Consider the following 16189-nt stretch of genomic DNA (forward strand, 5'->3'; position numbering starts at 1 on the left):
ACTTGCCCAGAGTTACACAACTAGTGTATGTCTCAGAAGGAGGACGTGAAGCCAGCAGGTCTCACTACCTTCAGAGTAAACTTATTATTCCCCATACTGGGCTACCTCTCTGGAGTTTATTAAAGAGTACATACACAAGGATATTTAAACATGATTCACAGAAATTATTCATGCAGAAGCTAAGTTCCCAATGTATTTTTTTTAATTTTTTTTTTTATTTTAAACCCTTAACTCCTGTGTATTGACTCATAGGTGGAAGATTGGTAAGGGTAGGCAATGGGGGTCAAGTGACTTGCCCAGGGTCACACAGCTGGGAAGTGTCTGAGGCCGGATTTGAACCTAGGACCTCCTGTCTCTAGGCCTGGCTCTCAATCCACTGAGCTACCCAGCTGCCCCTCCCCCCCCCAATGTATTTTTTAAAGAATGTGTATATTTTATTTTGCATGTTACATACTGAAAACCGAGGGAATTCTGCCTGGAAATGTGATGGTCCTAGTACATTGTCCTAAAATTTAAGATATAAAGGCATTGGCATATGATTACAAGGACCCGGGGCCCCATGTCACAGACCCCAACTTTATACTGACATCAGAAGTACAATTGCCCAAGTGAGAAGAGTCCCTTGGGTTAAAGTAGCTGAGGTATTTATTGGCTTGCTGAAATACCTGAAGCCCAAGGCTTTCACGGTTGCCTATCTTCATTATGGTTTGAAGATTATTAGTTTTTGTCCTTGTGGTTTATTGATTTTCAGGTCTGGAGCCTAATTCCCATAGCAAGAATACAGGACTACTTTGTATATGATAAGATCCCAATGGATTCTATTAATCAAGTTTTGTTATGGTTACTAAAATAATTTGAATATAGGAATGATCATGGAAATGAGTGTAGGCAACCCTTGTTTTAAAATGTAAATATTAACAAAAACTAAAGAAAAATCCTTTAATCAATGAGTATGACAATGAAAACACTCTAACTAGTCCCTTCTCAGCACAGAGATACTTTCAGATGGGTTGAGATCAAGGAAGGGAAACCTGGCCTGTGTGCCTGAATAGCATGTCCACTGGGTCATTGTTCACTAAGTAGTTTTCAGGTGACTCTTTTGAATATGTAGATACATTTCCAGAATGATGAACACTGAATTTGCAAACAAAAGCTCCATATAAAGTCAGATGGAAAATTGTCACAGTTTCTTCCCCTCTCTCTCTCACCCTTTATGGTTACACTGTCGCCTAAAATGCTCAGCAACTAAATTCTTCTCCCCCACTCCCCATGATGCCACTCAAGTACAATGGCTGACCCAACAACTTTCTCTTTCATCTCCTTTCCCCCTGATATGGACATTCATTGCCACTTTACTTCCTTCTCTAACTTTTCTTAACTCAGGTTTCTGCTTTAGCAATTTCACAAGTATACATACTCATATTTTTAAAATTCCTTCCACTCTCTCTGCTGACTCCCTGGAATCTCTCTATTCACCTTTTCTCTTTTGTCCCATCTCCCATTTCTTCTTCATGACCTTCTTGCAGGTAAATGATCCTGCTTAATCAGAGCTGATAAGTATGCAGTACACCTGGATTAAGAAAGAGAAAATTAGTGAAATCTGAAATAATTAATCTCTTAAATTATTTTAACCTTCTAAATCTCCATAAACGACTTCAATTCATTTCCCCCTTTTCTATTTGAACTTTTTCTTAATTATTAATATTTAATATTTTTAAGATATTTAATAATATTATTCAGGGCTTTCTTGTTTTCTTCAATTAATAATGACATACAGCATTGTTTTTCAAAAATATATTTCAACTGAGGATAGAATCAAATGGCACATCAGGAAAAGCAGAATTTAATGCCTCTCTCAAATAATTTCTAATTCTGTGACCCTGAGTAAGTCACTTATCCTCTTTTTGTCTCTGCTTCCTTAACTAGAAAATGAGGGTAAAAATCGCATTTACTTCCCAGAGTTAATTCAAGGCTCAAAGGAGTATATGTGGCTGGCACATGTTAGACACTTAATAAATGCTGGTTCCCTTCCTTCTCAGGCTATATCCAAGGCCACAGCATTGCAGCTGGGAGGATGGAGAAGGGAAACCTCTCTTCCTCTTCTAGCTTCTTGAGATCACCCAGTTACAGCTCATGCAGCTCTTCTGGAGGAATTCTCAGGAAGGAGGAAAAGCTCTTTTACTAGGTGGCTACTTTAACCTCCCATGCCAAGAGGCAGTGAAAGCTGCATCTCCCGGTTCCCCCCACACACCCCAACTCTCCCATCCATCCTGTGAGCACTAAGAGAGAAAGCGCATTGTCTGTAGGCCGAGGTGCCCGCAGGGGCCGCCTGCGGGATCTGGGCACTGATTTCTCCGGGAGGCCTAAGCGTCCTCATGCTTTGAGGTTAGACAGGACTCCAGCAAGCAGCTGGACAGTTTGCATCGTTTCACTGCACAGCACCAAACCGCCACCTATTTCTTTCTCGTCCCTAGGACAGCTCTGCACCTGGCCTGTGCCGTTGGCTATCCAGATGTTGTGTCTCTCTTAGTGGAGAGACGCTGCCTGCTGGACCTGTGCGACAGCGACCACCGCACTCCTCTAATGAAGGTCAGTGCTTGGCTTTCCTGGCCTCTTGGGGCCCCGCACGGATGGGGAGGCTCCTCCCTTTGGGCTCACCTTCTTTCTGCCGGCTCTTCTTCTCCTGACAGGCTGTCCAGTGTCAGCAGGAGGAGTGTGCGAGCATCCTGCTCAGTCACGGAGCTGACCCTAATGTAGTGGATGAGAGCGGCAGCACCGCCCTTCACTATGCAGCCTCTGGTTACAGCACAGCCATAGCAGCGAAGCTGCTGCAACAGAAGGCTCAGATTGAAGCCAAAGATGGGGTAAAAGTCGACTTTTTGAACCCTAAACAATTTTATGAGCTAAGATGGAAAATGAAGGAGTGTCGGGTTCCCATGTCTTATAATTCCCATATTCTCGGAAGAGTTTCTTTTTTGTTCTTTTCATTATTTGATAATTTATTTTTTTAGAAAAATTTTCCATGGTTACATGGTTCTTGTTTTTACTTTCCCCTTCACCCTCCTTCACACACCCCTCCCCATATCCAACATGCATTTCCACTGGTTGTAACATGTGCGATCAATCAAGACTTATTTACATATTATTGATAGTTGCATTGGTGTGGTCATTTAGTGTCACATCCCCAATCATGTCCACATCAATCCATGTGTTCAAGCAGTTGTTTTTCTTCTGTGTTTCCACTCCTGCAGTTCTTCCTCTAAATGTGGGTATCATTCTTTTCCATAAGTCCCTCAGAATTGTCCTGGGTCATTGCACTGCTGCTAGTACAGAAGTCCATTACATTCTATTTTACCACAGTGTGTCAGTCTCTGTATATAAGGTTCTCCTGGTTCTGCTCCTTTCACTCTGCATCACTTCCTGGAGGTCTTTCCAATTCACCTGGAATTCCTTCAGTTTATTATTCCTTTGAGCACAATAGTATTCCATCACCAACATATACCCCAATTTGTTTAGCTGTTCCCCAATTGAAGGGCATTATCTCATTTTCCAGTTTTTTGCCACCACAAAAAGCACAGCTATAAATATTTTCGTACAAGTCTGCTTAACTATGATCTCTTTGGGGTACAAATCCAGCAATGCTATGGCTAGATCAAAGGGCAGGCAGTCTTTTAGAGCTCTTTGGGCATAGTTCCAAATTGCCATCCATAAGGGTTGGATCAGTTCACAACTCCACCAGCAATGCATTAATGTCCCAATTTTGCCACATCCCCTTCAACATTCATTACTCTCCCCTTCTATGTTTTAGCCAATCTGCTAGGTGTGAGGTGATACCTCAGAGTTGTTTTGATTTACATTTCTCTAATTATTAGAGATTTAGAACACTTTCTCATGTGCTTATTGATAGTTTTGATTTCTTTATCTTAAAATTGCCTATTCATGTCCCTTGTCCAATTATCAATTGGGGAATGGCTTGATTTTTTTTTATACAATTGATTTACCTCCTTGTATATTTGAGTAATTAGACTTCTGTCAGAGTTTTTTGTTATAAAGTTTATTTTCCCAGTTTGTTGTTTCCCTTCTGATTTTCTTTGCATTGTTTCTGTTTGTACAAATACTTTTTAATTTAATATAATTAAAATTATTTATTTTAAATTTTGTAATTTTTTTCTAAATCTTGCTTGGTTTTAAATTTTTTTTCCCTTTCCCATAGATCTGACAGACATAATATTCTATGTTCACCTACTTTTCTTATAGTTTCTTTCTTTATATTCAAGTCATTCATCCATTCTGAATTTATCTTGGTGTAGGGTGTGAGATGTTGATCGAAGCCTAATCTCTCCCATATTGTTTTCCAATTTTCCCAACAGTTTTTGTCAAATAGTGAATTTATGTCCCCTAAGTTGGGCTCTTGGGTTTATCATAGACAGTCTTGCTGAGTTCACTTACCCCAAGTCTATTCCATTGATCCTCCCTTCTGTCTCTTAGCCAGTACCATATGGTATTGATAGCCTCTGCTTTATAGTATAGTTTTATATCTGGTACTGCTAGGCCACCTTCCTTCACCTTTTTTTTTTCATTATTTCCCTTGATATTCTTGATCCTTTGTTCTTCCAAATGAACTTTTGGAAGTGTTTCTTTACTGAAAACAACTTAAAATAATTCTGTAATCAGCACTGACTGATCCTTGGAAGAGTTGCCTCATTATTTGTGGTGGGGAGAAGAGCTGTCACTTCTGTGCTGATGGGGACTCCAGCGGCTTGGCAATCTAATCATAGAGCAGAGACTCTTCACCGAGGTCCTTCCCTTTTTAACCCTCATCTTCTCTCTTAGATTTGATACTACTTATTCGTTATTTGTCCCAAGGCAGGGGAACAGCCTAGGCTAGGCAATGGGAGTTACATGACTTGCTCAGGATCATGGATCTCTGAAGTCTCTGAGACCAGATTGGAAACAAGATTCTCCTTTTTCCAGGCCTGGCTCCCTATCTGCTGAGCTATCTGGCTACCCTAATCATGAACTTAAAAAAAAAGCCATTACTTTATATCTGTCTCCAAAGCAATGGCTTTATGGAAAACCTTTCTTTGAAAAGGGGTCCATGACACACAAAAGGTTAAGATACTCTGCTTTAGGGAGTATCCTGGAGTCCTGAAAAGTTTAGGGGTTTTCCAACTTCATCCTGCCAGTAGAGGGGTGTCAGGGCCCTGGAACCTCAGTGACTTTGCAGTCAGGTGTCTTTCTACTCCATCATAGCTGGCTCCAGTATTTTCTTTTCCAGATATATTAGGTTGGCTCCTCTGAATTCCATAGTTCCATTCAATATTAGCCTATAATGCTTTTCTTCATGTAGCTCTCTACTTGCGATACCATAATATTAATTAGTCCTTTACATATACCATGATTTTTAAAAAAATCTTTTAAAAATGTGTTCCTATTAAGTAAAAATCTACACAGACAGAATTTTAACAAGAACCAATTCTTAAGTATATGTGAAATTTCCCCTTTGTCTTAAAGACTACATCATTTCCTTTCCTACAATTATTGAACAGCTCCTGGTTTTTAGGAAGAGGCTTCACTCTTGGTCACTGACACTGGAGAGAAAAAAAAAAGTTAATTAATGCATCTGAGGAGACTTGGGAAGAGATGAAAAATGCCAGGAGAACACTTTTCTTCCAGACTCCCTCAAGGCTGGGCTTTCCTTAGTTTTCAGGCTGACTGCACTCAAGGGGGATGGGTTAAGAGAAGTGGTCCCCTTCCAAACCAGTCAGCAGGGTTCTGAGGTAACAATGATGGTTGCATACTAGCAAGGACTAATCATGAAATAAAGATAGGAAGAAAGGAAGATATCCATAAAATGGTATGAAAGGATCTCTTCTGTATTCTGGATTGCTGTCTCCTGATAACAGGTTGTTAGCTGGATGGAAACCCAGGGGCTGTCTAATCTCATTACCTCCTTTCACCTCAAAGGAAACTAAGGCTCAGAGAAGCCAAGTAATTTGCTTACAAGCACACAGAAAGTATAGATGCCCAGGTCTGCTCCCTCCAAAGTTCTATCGGTAGCCTACTTCCTTAAGATGACCTTAGCAAGTTCACTAGATAGTCACAAAATATCTTAAGCTGAATTGAAGTATATAGAGAATCTTTGCATACTCTAACAGTATCTTTAATATAATTTTGCAGAATGGCTTTACACCCCTCTTGCTTGCAGTTAAAAACCATCATGACGAAATGGTGGATTTATTTTTAAAGAATGGAGCAAATGTCAATGGCTGCGATGATTGTAGAAGGTACAGTAATTGGTACAGTAATCAAAGATTTAGGTTAAAAAAGAAAAATGTCTAGAGGAATAAAAACAACTTACATCATGAAAACACTTCAGAAACAACAATAATTAAAATTATTGTGAAAAGGTAAAAAAGCCAATAAATTTCATTAGCTACAAAAAGAAAAATCATTATCTTTGATTTCAAAATTAGAAAAGCAGTTCACATGAGTATGCTAGCCACTATTTCTCGATGATTACTATTTTCAATCTGCTTTATTTGACCATGGTATCTTTTAAGGTTGTTAAGATTATACCATGAAAGTTTTGTATTCAACTGACTGTTGATTCTCTTTTGAAATAATCTTAATATCATCCATGAGAATCATAACATATATTTTTTGTTCATTCTTCCTGTGATTTTTTATAAGATTGTGCACATTGGTAGGTATAAATGAACACAAGAATAATATGATGAATTACTTTGGTGTAGTGATCTTTTCATTGTGGAAACTTTTAGCACTTGGTCAAATTGTTTTCCTTCCATTCCTTTTCATCCTGTGTGATTTTTGTCTTTGTTTTTCCACTAATTCTTCTTAGAAGACCCAGACAACACATTGAAGCCTCTCCTGAACCTTTTCAGTATTTTTATGAATACCAGTACAGTGATACTTTTTTCTGGGTTTATCTTCAATACAAGTTTTAGCCCATGTGTTTTTCTATAAAAACATGTTGTTGATAATGTCTCTCGTATCACTTAGTACATTAAAATCATTTTTGTCTGAACCTATTTAAATTGATCACGCATTTTCCCATGGCCTTTTTGTGATGATCAGAAATTTAAATTCTTCTGAGATCATGTTTTTGTTTATTAGGGTTTTTTAAAAAAGTACTCTGACTATACCTTAAATTGAGAAAATTAATGTATATAAATGAACTTTTGTAACAGTAGGATCATTGGAAGCTTTGCAGTTTCTCAAATGAGATCCTTTTAGATATCCTTTTCCCAAAAATTTATGAGCTCAATTGAACATTCTTTTTTATTGCCTATTTAAGCAGCTTTCATTCACATGTCTATAGTTATAAATACATCTGCAATGATATAAGTGGATAAAATAAACAGGAATACACATTAAACTGCATAAAATCTGGAAAATATGTAGATTTCATGTACTTTTTCAAGTGGATTCAAATACTAATCTCTTTTGCCTAACTTTGCATTTCAGAAGAGCCTTTTTCATGTTTGGGCTTGATGCAAATAGTACAGTGTGCTCTAAAATAGGATCAGTTGGGAATCTATTCTCTCATATATAATATCTATTTTATTTGAACTTTTTGCAGAACATCCTACATAGCATTGGCAAACACTGTAGGTGAGCATATGCCTCACTATTTACATCCAGTATCATATTGATTCTTTCTCATTGAACAAAACTATATCTGTAGTTGGCATGTGTCATAGAATCTGGTATGATTTTAACATTTCCATAGGAGACACCATGTATAATATCACCAAAAAAAATCTGAAATAAACCACAAAACTAACCTTATCTTAACAGACAAAATTTGCTGATTACCATTGTTGCCATAATTTCAAAATTAGTTTGGTTGTTCTTTCCAATCATGGACTGACGAGAGGAAATGTCAAAATTAACAGCAAATGAAAAGATAGGATAAAAGCAGATTTTGGTTACTGTAACTGCAACCTTTTTTGATTTAAACAAGCTATCTACTCCCCCAAATGGGAGACGGATATATCCATCATCCTGGTAATCACTAATATGTGCCAAGCTCTATAATGGACAGTGGATATATATAATTTCTCATATTTTTAATTAATACAAAACAGCTGCCCCCAAGAAGGCGTCAAAAGAACCCATTAGCTGGAAAATATGATCTCCATGCTAAAGAGAGGTATTAGAGCTGATTGCCTCAAGCTTGGCATACAACAACTGGCAAAATATTGAGGAAGAAGATGGGACATTAGAATCAGTAGTTCTTTTCAAAACTCAAAAGCAACTGAGAAAACGAATATGTAGATTATTGAGAAGCCTTAATTTGAGTGCCAATATTTACGTAGTGACTTATTTTCATTCACCAGCAGTGAAATCATAGATTCACTTAGCTGAGTATTTGATGTTCCCTGTGAATCAAGGGCAATTAGAATTGACCCAATACCAACAGAGAAATTCATGACAGATCAAGCATGATTATACAGATATTTTTAGAATAAGTTTAAAGGCATTTGAAAGAAAGATTCTAAAAGTGTATAAAATTACTCTCTAATGATATACAAATTTTAAAGAATAGCAGATTGATTTCAAAATAGCAGATTTTCATTGAGCTGATATTTCAAAGGATTATTGTGGTATCTTTGGTACCTTTGATTTTGAATAGTCACTTAAAAATTCCAACTTTTTAAAATGTGTAAAAATATTGCCTACCACTAATACCAGGAGTTCACAGTTCCTTCAGTTTCAATGTCAGTCATAATCCATTTTCTACTCAAAATTAACCTGGTTCCTTTTGGGGCTTTTTCTTATTTATTTATTTATCCATTTATCCATCCATTTATCTATTTATCATTTATCTATTTTGTTTGTTTGTTTGTTTGTTTGTTTACTTATTTATTTATTTATTTATTTGTTTTGGCTATGGATTGTTAGCAACAGAGAAGAAGGTTAAACACAGTAAGCATTTCTGCAGACTAGAAAGAGCTTACCAGTACCTCAAAATAAACACCTTTAAAAATATCTGTGATTTCACTAGATGAGGATATTCCTACATGAATTCAACCTTTGGAGGAATTAGCCTGTTTTCACAATTATTACTAAGTAGTTAAGGGGCATCAAAACTTCACTGGATATGACTGATATTGCTAGAGTGCTTCCTTGGGCAGAAAGGCCATGAGTCGTCCAGCATGTAATTAATTGGGTAGCTCAAATGATCCACATTTTTGTTAGTGCGAGTATTCCTTCTGATGGTGCAACTCAGAACCAACTCAGATCTTCATCAATGGCCTTCCTGAGTTAATGGGTCCTCCTCAAACCATCTCGTCCTCCCTCTCTGGTCATGAATCTTTATTGAGGCTGTCCTTAAACAGCACCATTGATTGCTCTATTCATGTTCAGACTTTTATGTTGGTGACATGTAAAAGAGCCTGTTCTGGAGGAGCCTTTGACAGCCAAGGTCACTTCCATCTTGTGATGGGCTCGGGGCCAGGAATTCAGTGGGAAGTGTGGCCCAGATGATTGATTTCTGATCTAATCATTTTTCAAGAGCCTCTGCTTTACTTGAAACCAGTGGAATCTGTATATTGTCCTGCACTGAAAGTCCTTCACTGTTGCACCCCAGTGGTCTCGACATATTCTCTTCTTGTTTATTATAAAAGCTCAAATTTAAACATTCCTGATAAAACTCCAAAGGGACCAAAAAAAAAAGCCCAACAAACAAACAACAAAAAATCCTCTCTCTCTCTAGTCTTATTTACCAATATTAATGCTGCACATGAACAATAAGAGTATTTCTACAAATCACTACATGTTTATTACCCATATACAAATTAACATCAAAGAAAATGAGATATCCTCATCTTGAAAAATCAAGAAATATATGATTAAAGTAGACTTTTTAAAATTCTTACATGCAATCTGTTTTTCTGTTATTCCAGAACAGCTCTCATGATTGCCCTTAGTAATAATACTACCCCAACAAGTCTAATCAAACTTATTCTTCAATATGATGTTGACCTCTCTTGTCAAGATTATTTCGGAAGGACAATAAAAGACTATCCTTATTCCAGTCATGCTAAAGTGTAAGTGTTAACATTATAATCCTATCTTTGTATAATTTTATTTATTCATAAAACTTTTAATCCACTAATATACACTTAATATCTATGTTCCTGATAATTATGCTTGGATTGTTCATGAAAATGTCATAAGACATTAAGCAAAGGTAGCCATCATCTCAAGCTATTTTCCTGTTAATTATTTCATGGCACATGCATGTTAAGGCAATTATCCAAAAAAAAATTCACAAAGGCAAAAACCTAAATAAAGTTAAATATGAGTTGTTCCCTTGATGTTGTTGTTTCACTGTTGTGCTGGAGATAAGATGATTTCATGAATATCAAAAAATTCATTTTTACTGACTCTCCACTCATGTATTTGTTTTTAGACTGCCTAATCTATTGAAATAGAAATTAAATGAATGTAGCAAAATAATGAAAGTGAACAGCAGGTAACTTTATAATATATTTCTCAACTTCTTCTTCAAATTACTCCTCTGGAGAAAATGGAAAATGAAAGGAGACTTCTATGGTTCTTTGGCTGAGGATCTCCTAATAGAACAGAGACCCCATCTTACGGGATGCATTGGCTGCCTCTGCTTTTTGCTGATTTCAAATGCTTCTCCATAGGCTTCTCGTGATTGATTCACCAGTCGTGAGAAGCAAAGTCAGACCAGTCACAGGCACAGTCTCCTTTCATTTGCAGGGAGAAAGCTGCTTTCTGCTAGCCAAGTGTTAGGAATGAAGAACTTTTCCCACTAGAGGCAGCACAGCATTGCAGATCTCTCTTCGTTGTGCCTCAACTTCCTCTCTGTATTCTTGGGCATGGGCTGTTTTTGCTCAGCACCTTCCGTCTTTTGCTCAGAACTTGCAAAGGTCCTTCAGGATGACCTTTGGGCCGCTAAGGCGTTTGTGTAAGTAACAGAGAGGAGATTCCTCCAGTGACTGTGCATCATTAAGGCTCCCGGCTTGATGACAGACTGGAGGCAAGATACCATGTCATCATGGCGCCCAGCCTGCTCAGCCAATTTGGTCCTCTGCACCAACTCCTTTTGATCCCTGACTGAATATTCAGTGCCTAGATTGAATGGTGGCTTCAGGTGGACAAATAGGGGTTCCATAGTGTCTGGGTAAAAGCAGTGGCCTATAATTGTATTTAAAATAATTTTTTCTCTACACAATTGAAACCAAGTGGAGTGGGGCATTCCTAGTTGCCTAATATTGTAACAGTTTGGCATGCAGACTAAAGGACACTAACAAACTGGACAAATGGCAAAGTTAGATTATCCAAGTTCAGTAGGTAATAGCAAGAGAGAGGGAAAAATGTAGATTTTGGTAATCTGAGATAATTTTCAGAAATAATAATGATAATGATATCTGCCATTTTCATAGCTCTTTAAGGCTTTCCAGTACTTTTCATGTATATATTGATCTTCACTAAAGTTGTATTATGTCAGGTTAGTTTGGGAGAAAAATTACATTATGTCTCATATGCCATCAAATGATTGGTAAGTAAGAAAAATAAATCATGACTAGTAATAGGAAACATTAGACTTTATAGGGATATAATTTGGTCCTAGAGAAAGAGTTTTGGATTCGGAGTACTAAGGTCTTGGGGAAAATCATTATATGTTTGGCCATGGAAAATTCTTTATATTTTTTTGGATTCAGTTACTCAATCTATTTTGAGAGAGAGAGAGAGAGAGAGAGAGAGACAGACAGACAGACAGACAGACAGACAGACAGACAGACAGAGACAGAGACAAAGACAGAGGGATTAGACTAGAATTATTTGACTAAACACAGGTGTAAAATGTCTAGATAGAATGATTAGTTATGCCCTACAAATTTTACCAAAACAACAAATTTTGTTGGAAATCAGGTCAGGATATTTAAGGTTTTGACAAACATGAAGACTTCTTGGTGCATATATGTTTTATCTTGGTTGATATAGACATCTTGTGTTTTATATTTTATTTTCTAAATAGTCATCGGGAATTAGTTCTTCAGTATGTGAAGAGTAAACTTAATGAACCCTGTGTGGCCGAAATCAGTAGTCCAGATGTGACTTCTGATATTGCATTTACTTTGGGTGTACCAGTCTTGGGAAAAAAAGGTAGGACTGAAAAAACTGAATAAAAACTTAATTTTAAACATAATGAAAGATCAATTTTAAAATTCAAATGCTTATTTTTCTATTTCCATTTTCTACTTTAAAAGGATAGGATACTAATTTATTTTTACTTAAATTTTATCCTTGGGTGTTCACTATCTTGAAACTGTTTCCAAAAAAATAATTTGAAGATCCTTTTTATTATAAATACCTGTGTAAGGGGTAAAAAGGGTTTTTGATTGGATAAATACCAAAAGGTTGGTTGCCAGGGGATTGAACAATTATCAGTCCCAAATTAAAGAATAACCTCAAGTTAAAATGACTTTTATGGAGATTTATTTACAAATGAGAACCACACTAGCACATGTGGGTTTCAGACCAACCAACTTTTGAGTTAAATGGAGATGTTTTCACCTTTAAAGATGGGTAGGGTAGATTTAATCTCATTATCACACCTGCTTTATCCTTAAATTTACTTATGTAGATTAAAATTACAATTTTAAAATTTATATATCATTATGAATATATTTGATGAAATCTTGAAAAACTTTTTATATACTATATTTTGCTATATTACTTGTTTCTGATACACAAATATGGAAAAAATATATAATACATTTAAGGACCTCCTGTAACTATACTGTACACACACACACATACACACACACATACACACACGCACACAGGCACTCACAGAGATGATCTTATCTATGAATATAAAAAGGTAGAATATGAACCATCAAGAGAATAGATTCCTCATTCCTTTCTGCAACCCTGTGTCAATTACTTATCCCAGCTTCGGAAATGTATACATTTTAAACATTACCAAATTTGAAAATATTCATAAAGCTTTCTCTCCACAGATATTAAGGATGAAAAAAAGCCACAGGGATTAGGAGAACAAGGGAACAGAGAAACAGGTTGGAATAGTAATGCATATATTGCTAGAATTTCAAGACAGAGGGGGGGGGTCCCCAACAGTGAGCTCCCCACCAGAAGGAGACTGACTACAAAGGTGGAGCTAGGGGAAAAGATGCAAAGATAGCAGCTTTACTGCCTTCAATGGAAAGGGGAGGGAATAATACCCCTCAAGCTAGAGAGCTCAGGAAAATGCCCAAGGATCAGACTGAAGAGCACCAATGTATAGAAGTCGCAATTACAAAGGTTCCTTCTCTCCCCTCCCTGGTCCCTTTGTTCCTGTGGGAATCCAGTCTCTTGGCACTCTGACTTCTAGAAGGAAAGCTTAAAGGAGGAGGATCACTTGGGTCAGAGGTGCTAACATGCATACATATGCAACACGGGAACAAGAACATCCTTTGACCCTTTTGGTGTTAAGAAAGATGAGGGAGCTGCTTAGGCTGTAAGTTCTCCTGGGGAAAGTGTTTTTGTTTTTCTTTTTGTTACTTCTTTGGGGGCCTGATCTCTGCTCAATCACCCAAGGCTTTGGGTATTGAAAACGCCTTTGGATGTTCCAGTATAGGCAGACCAAAGGGGTGTTTAAAAAGGGTTGTTTTAGAGGAAGGGCAGGAAAGGGGGGAAAGTTTTCAGCTTAATGAGAGTTTCAGGAGGAAGTTCTGATCTCTTAACTACTAGCTGGGTTCTTCAAATTATTCGGATATAGCTCTAAAGGAAAAACTTGAAAGTCTTAAAACACTTCTTCTGAGAAAGAGGTTATTCTGCCCATGGTGGGGAGGAGGGTGCAGGGGGTAGGGCAGTCTGTTCTGAGCGCGGATACTGACTCTTGCTAGGGTCCTGAAAATATTAGGGTTATAAGCCAAATGTCACCCTGAGAATTACACACTTAATTTAATCTCCTCCCACACAATGGCATACCTGCTCACCTCCAAAACGATCCAAAGGAAAACTCGGCTCTGGATTTGGTCACTTAAACAAGCTCCTGTACAAGAGAGACTATTTTCTAATTTAGCTTCAAACATTTCTTCTTACCAGCTTCCTGAAGAAGTTGGACCATTTGGAATCTTAAGGCCCTGGGCTTGTGATAATAAAATAATCTTACCTTTATCTGATTTTTTAAAAGCAATTGACCCATTTCCTGGTGAGAAAGGTAGGCTGGGTGTTCTGATTGCGCCCATTTGAATGGGGGGATAAAAGAGAGAAGCAGAATGCTTAGATGACTTTCTCAGGCTCAAAGAACTAAAAGCCAAGCTTATCTTGCACTTTAAACTATTGTGCCTTTCCCTTTGTATCAGTAAGAAAAGAGATGAGCTGTATAAACCCTTCCAAAGAAAAAATGAGAATTCGTCATGGCAGAAAAAGGACAGAGTTTTAAGTACCACCTACTGTTTGGCAGCCTTTCTTGTTTGTCCTGCAAAGGATGGGGCAGTGTGCCCAATTAGTGACCCCAGGCACTGTCCCCGTGTCCAGAGGAATCGCTGCTTTCTAGAAAATCAATACAATGCTCTTCTTCCCTCATCCCCACCTGGGTGTTCCATTTTCTGGATCTTGTCCTTCCTCTTCCTTACCCTGCCGCAGTTCCCAGCGCTTCCTAAACCATGGGACTCTTCCCCAAATGAACTGTTGTACCCAAATTTTAATACCTAACCCAGGTTCGTGGCAGGAGGAAGAATCACACTGACAATGCGATATGCAAGAAGAGGCTCATTCTTTACTAGCAATAATAGCTAGGGTAGCTAGGCAGAGAGGCATGCCTGAACTGACCCCTTGGAATTCTTAGCTAAGAGTTTAAATAGAAATGTTTGGGGAAGGGGGTTGGTACATACATAATTATCAAGGTGGTGTCAGGGTCAGGGGTCAGGAAGCATTTGGCAAACATACATTAAGTAGGCAAATATTGTTAAGCAGTTAAACATAGGCAAACATTCCTCAAAAAGGTAAATATTCATCAGATAAGATAGCTTCAGTTTTAGGCTGATCATAGGGGGAGATAAGGAAGTTTGTACTGGGAAACATTGGGGGCTGGGGGTAGCTTGCCCAGGCTAGGAATAGTTCAATAGTCTGTCAGACTGATTTTTAAATCCAACAGAACAATTCGAGGTTCAGTCAGAGTTCCAGGATGTACAGAAAGGAGAAATTTCTTTGCAACATTTTCTTGTTCACCCGATAAGGAGGCACTTTCCCAAGAGGAGAGTCTGGACTGAATTTTTCCAGTGTAACTCAGATCTCAGTTTTTCTTGGGGGTCTGTATCTCTTAATCTGGGTTTCTCAGGACCCTTTTGAATTGTTTATGGAAGCCAGTCCCAGTGCTATTAGGAACCAAAAACAAAGTGAGGGGAGATGTTCTGTTTAGCCGCATTTAATTAAAGAATCCTGTGAGAAACTTCCTAGGGAAGGGTAGGAGTTGCTCTATACACTTTTTTTTTAATTTTTTTTTTTTAATTTTAAACCCTTAACTTCTGTGTATTGACTTATAGGTGGAAGAGTGGTAAGGGTAGGCGATGGAGGTCAAGTGACTTGCCCAGGGTCACATAGCTGGGAAGTGTCTGAGGCCAGATTTGAACCTAGGACCTCCCGTCTCTAGGCCTGGCTCTCACTCCACTGAGCTACCCAGCTGCCCCCTCTATACACTTTTTTGAAAGAATGGTGATTTCTGCCAAAATGCATTTCTTGGCTTTCTGTAAGACAGGGTCTTTCAACTTCTCCCTGAGGGCCCATGCCTTCCTATTTGGAGGTTTCCAGAGATATTGATCTGAAATGGCTAATATTGCTCCTATTGCAATGCTAGCTAATACATTAAGAAGAATACACTACTAATTCTCATTCCACACACTAAAAATGTCCATTCCCAATTAAAGATTTTAAATTTCTGTAGCTGTTCAAATGTCACTTATCCACATGAGAAATGAATCTCACTTTTACACTTCTAAAAATGGTATTTCTATATCTACATACATTAAATTGATATAAGCAGAACTTAAGGGAAAAAAAAGTTGTTCATCTACAAACAGTATATTTTTATCATGCTAAATACATATAAGTTGAAGTACAAAATTTTTTAAATTCATAAACTAATTTCTAATAAAAATAATTATATTAAGTGATCTCA

General features: G+C 37.6%; 1 protein-coding gene across 1 annotated transcript in view; it reads left to right on the forward strand.

The window, feature by feature from the left end:
• The window catches only part of LOC123250312 (ankyrin repeat domain-containing protein 7-like), a 26176-nt gene extending 12966 nt beyond the window's left edge, over positions 1-13210 (forward strand). Inside the window, exons 2-7 of the mRNA XM_044679314.1 lie at positions 2475-2589; positions 2691-2864; positions 6181-6287; positions 9933-10076; positions 12041-12168; positions 13029-13210. Coding sequence (XP_044535249.1) covers positions 2475-2589; positions 2691-2864; positions 6181-6287; positions 9933-10076; positions 12041-12168; positions 13029-13210 — 850 coding nt within the window. The remainder of the gene's footprint in view (positions 1-2474; positions 2590-2690; positions 2865-6180; positions 6288-9932; positions 10077-12040; positions 12169-13028) is intronic.
• Positions 13211-16189: the final 2979 nt, after the last annotated feature.

Source organism: Gracilinanus agilis, chromosome 5 (genome assembly GCF_016433145.1).
Source record: "Gracilinanus agilis isolate LMUSP501 chromosome 5, AgileGrace, whole genome shotgun sequence".
Taxonomy (NCBI): Eukaryota; Metazoa; Chordata; class Mammalia; order Didelphimorphia; family Didelphidae; genus Gracilinanus; species Gracilinanus agilis.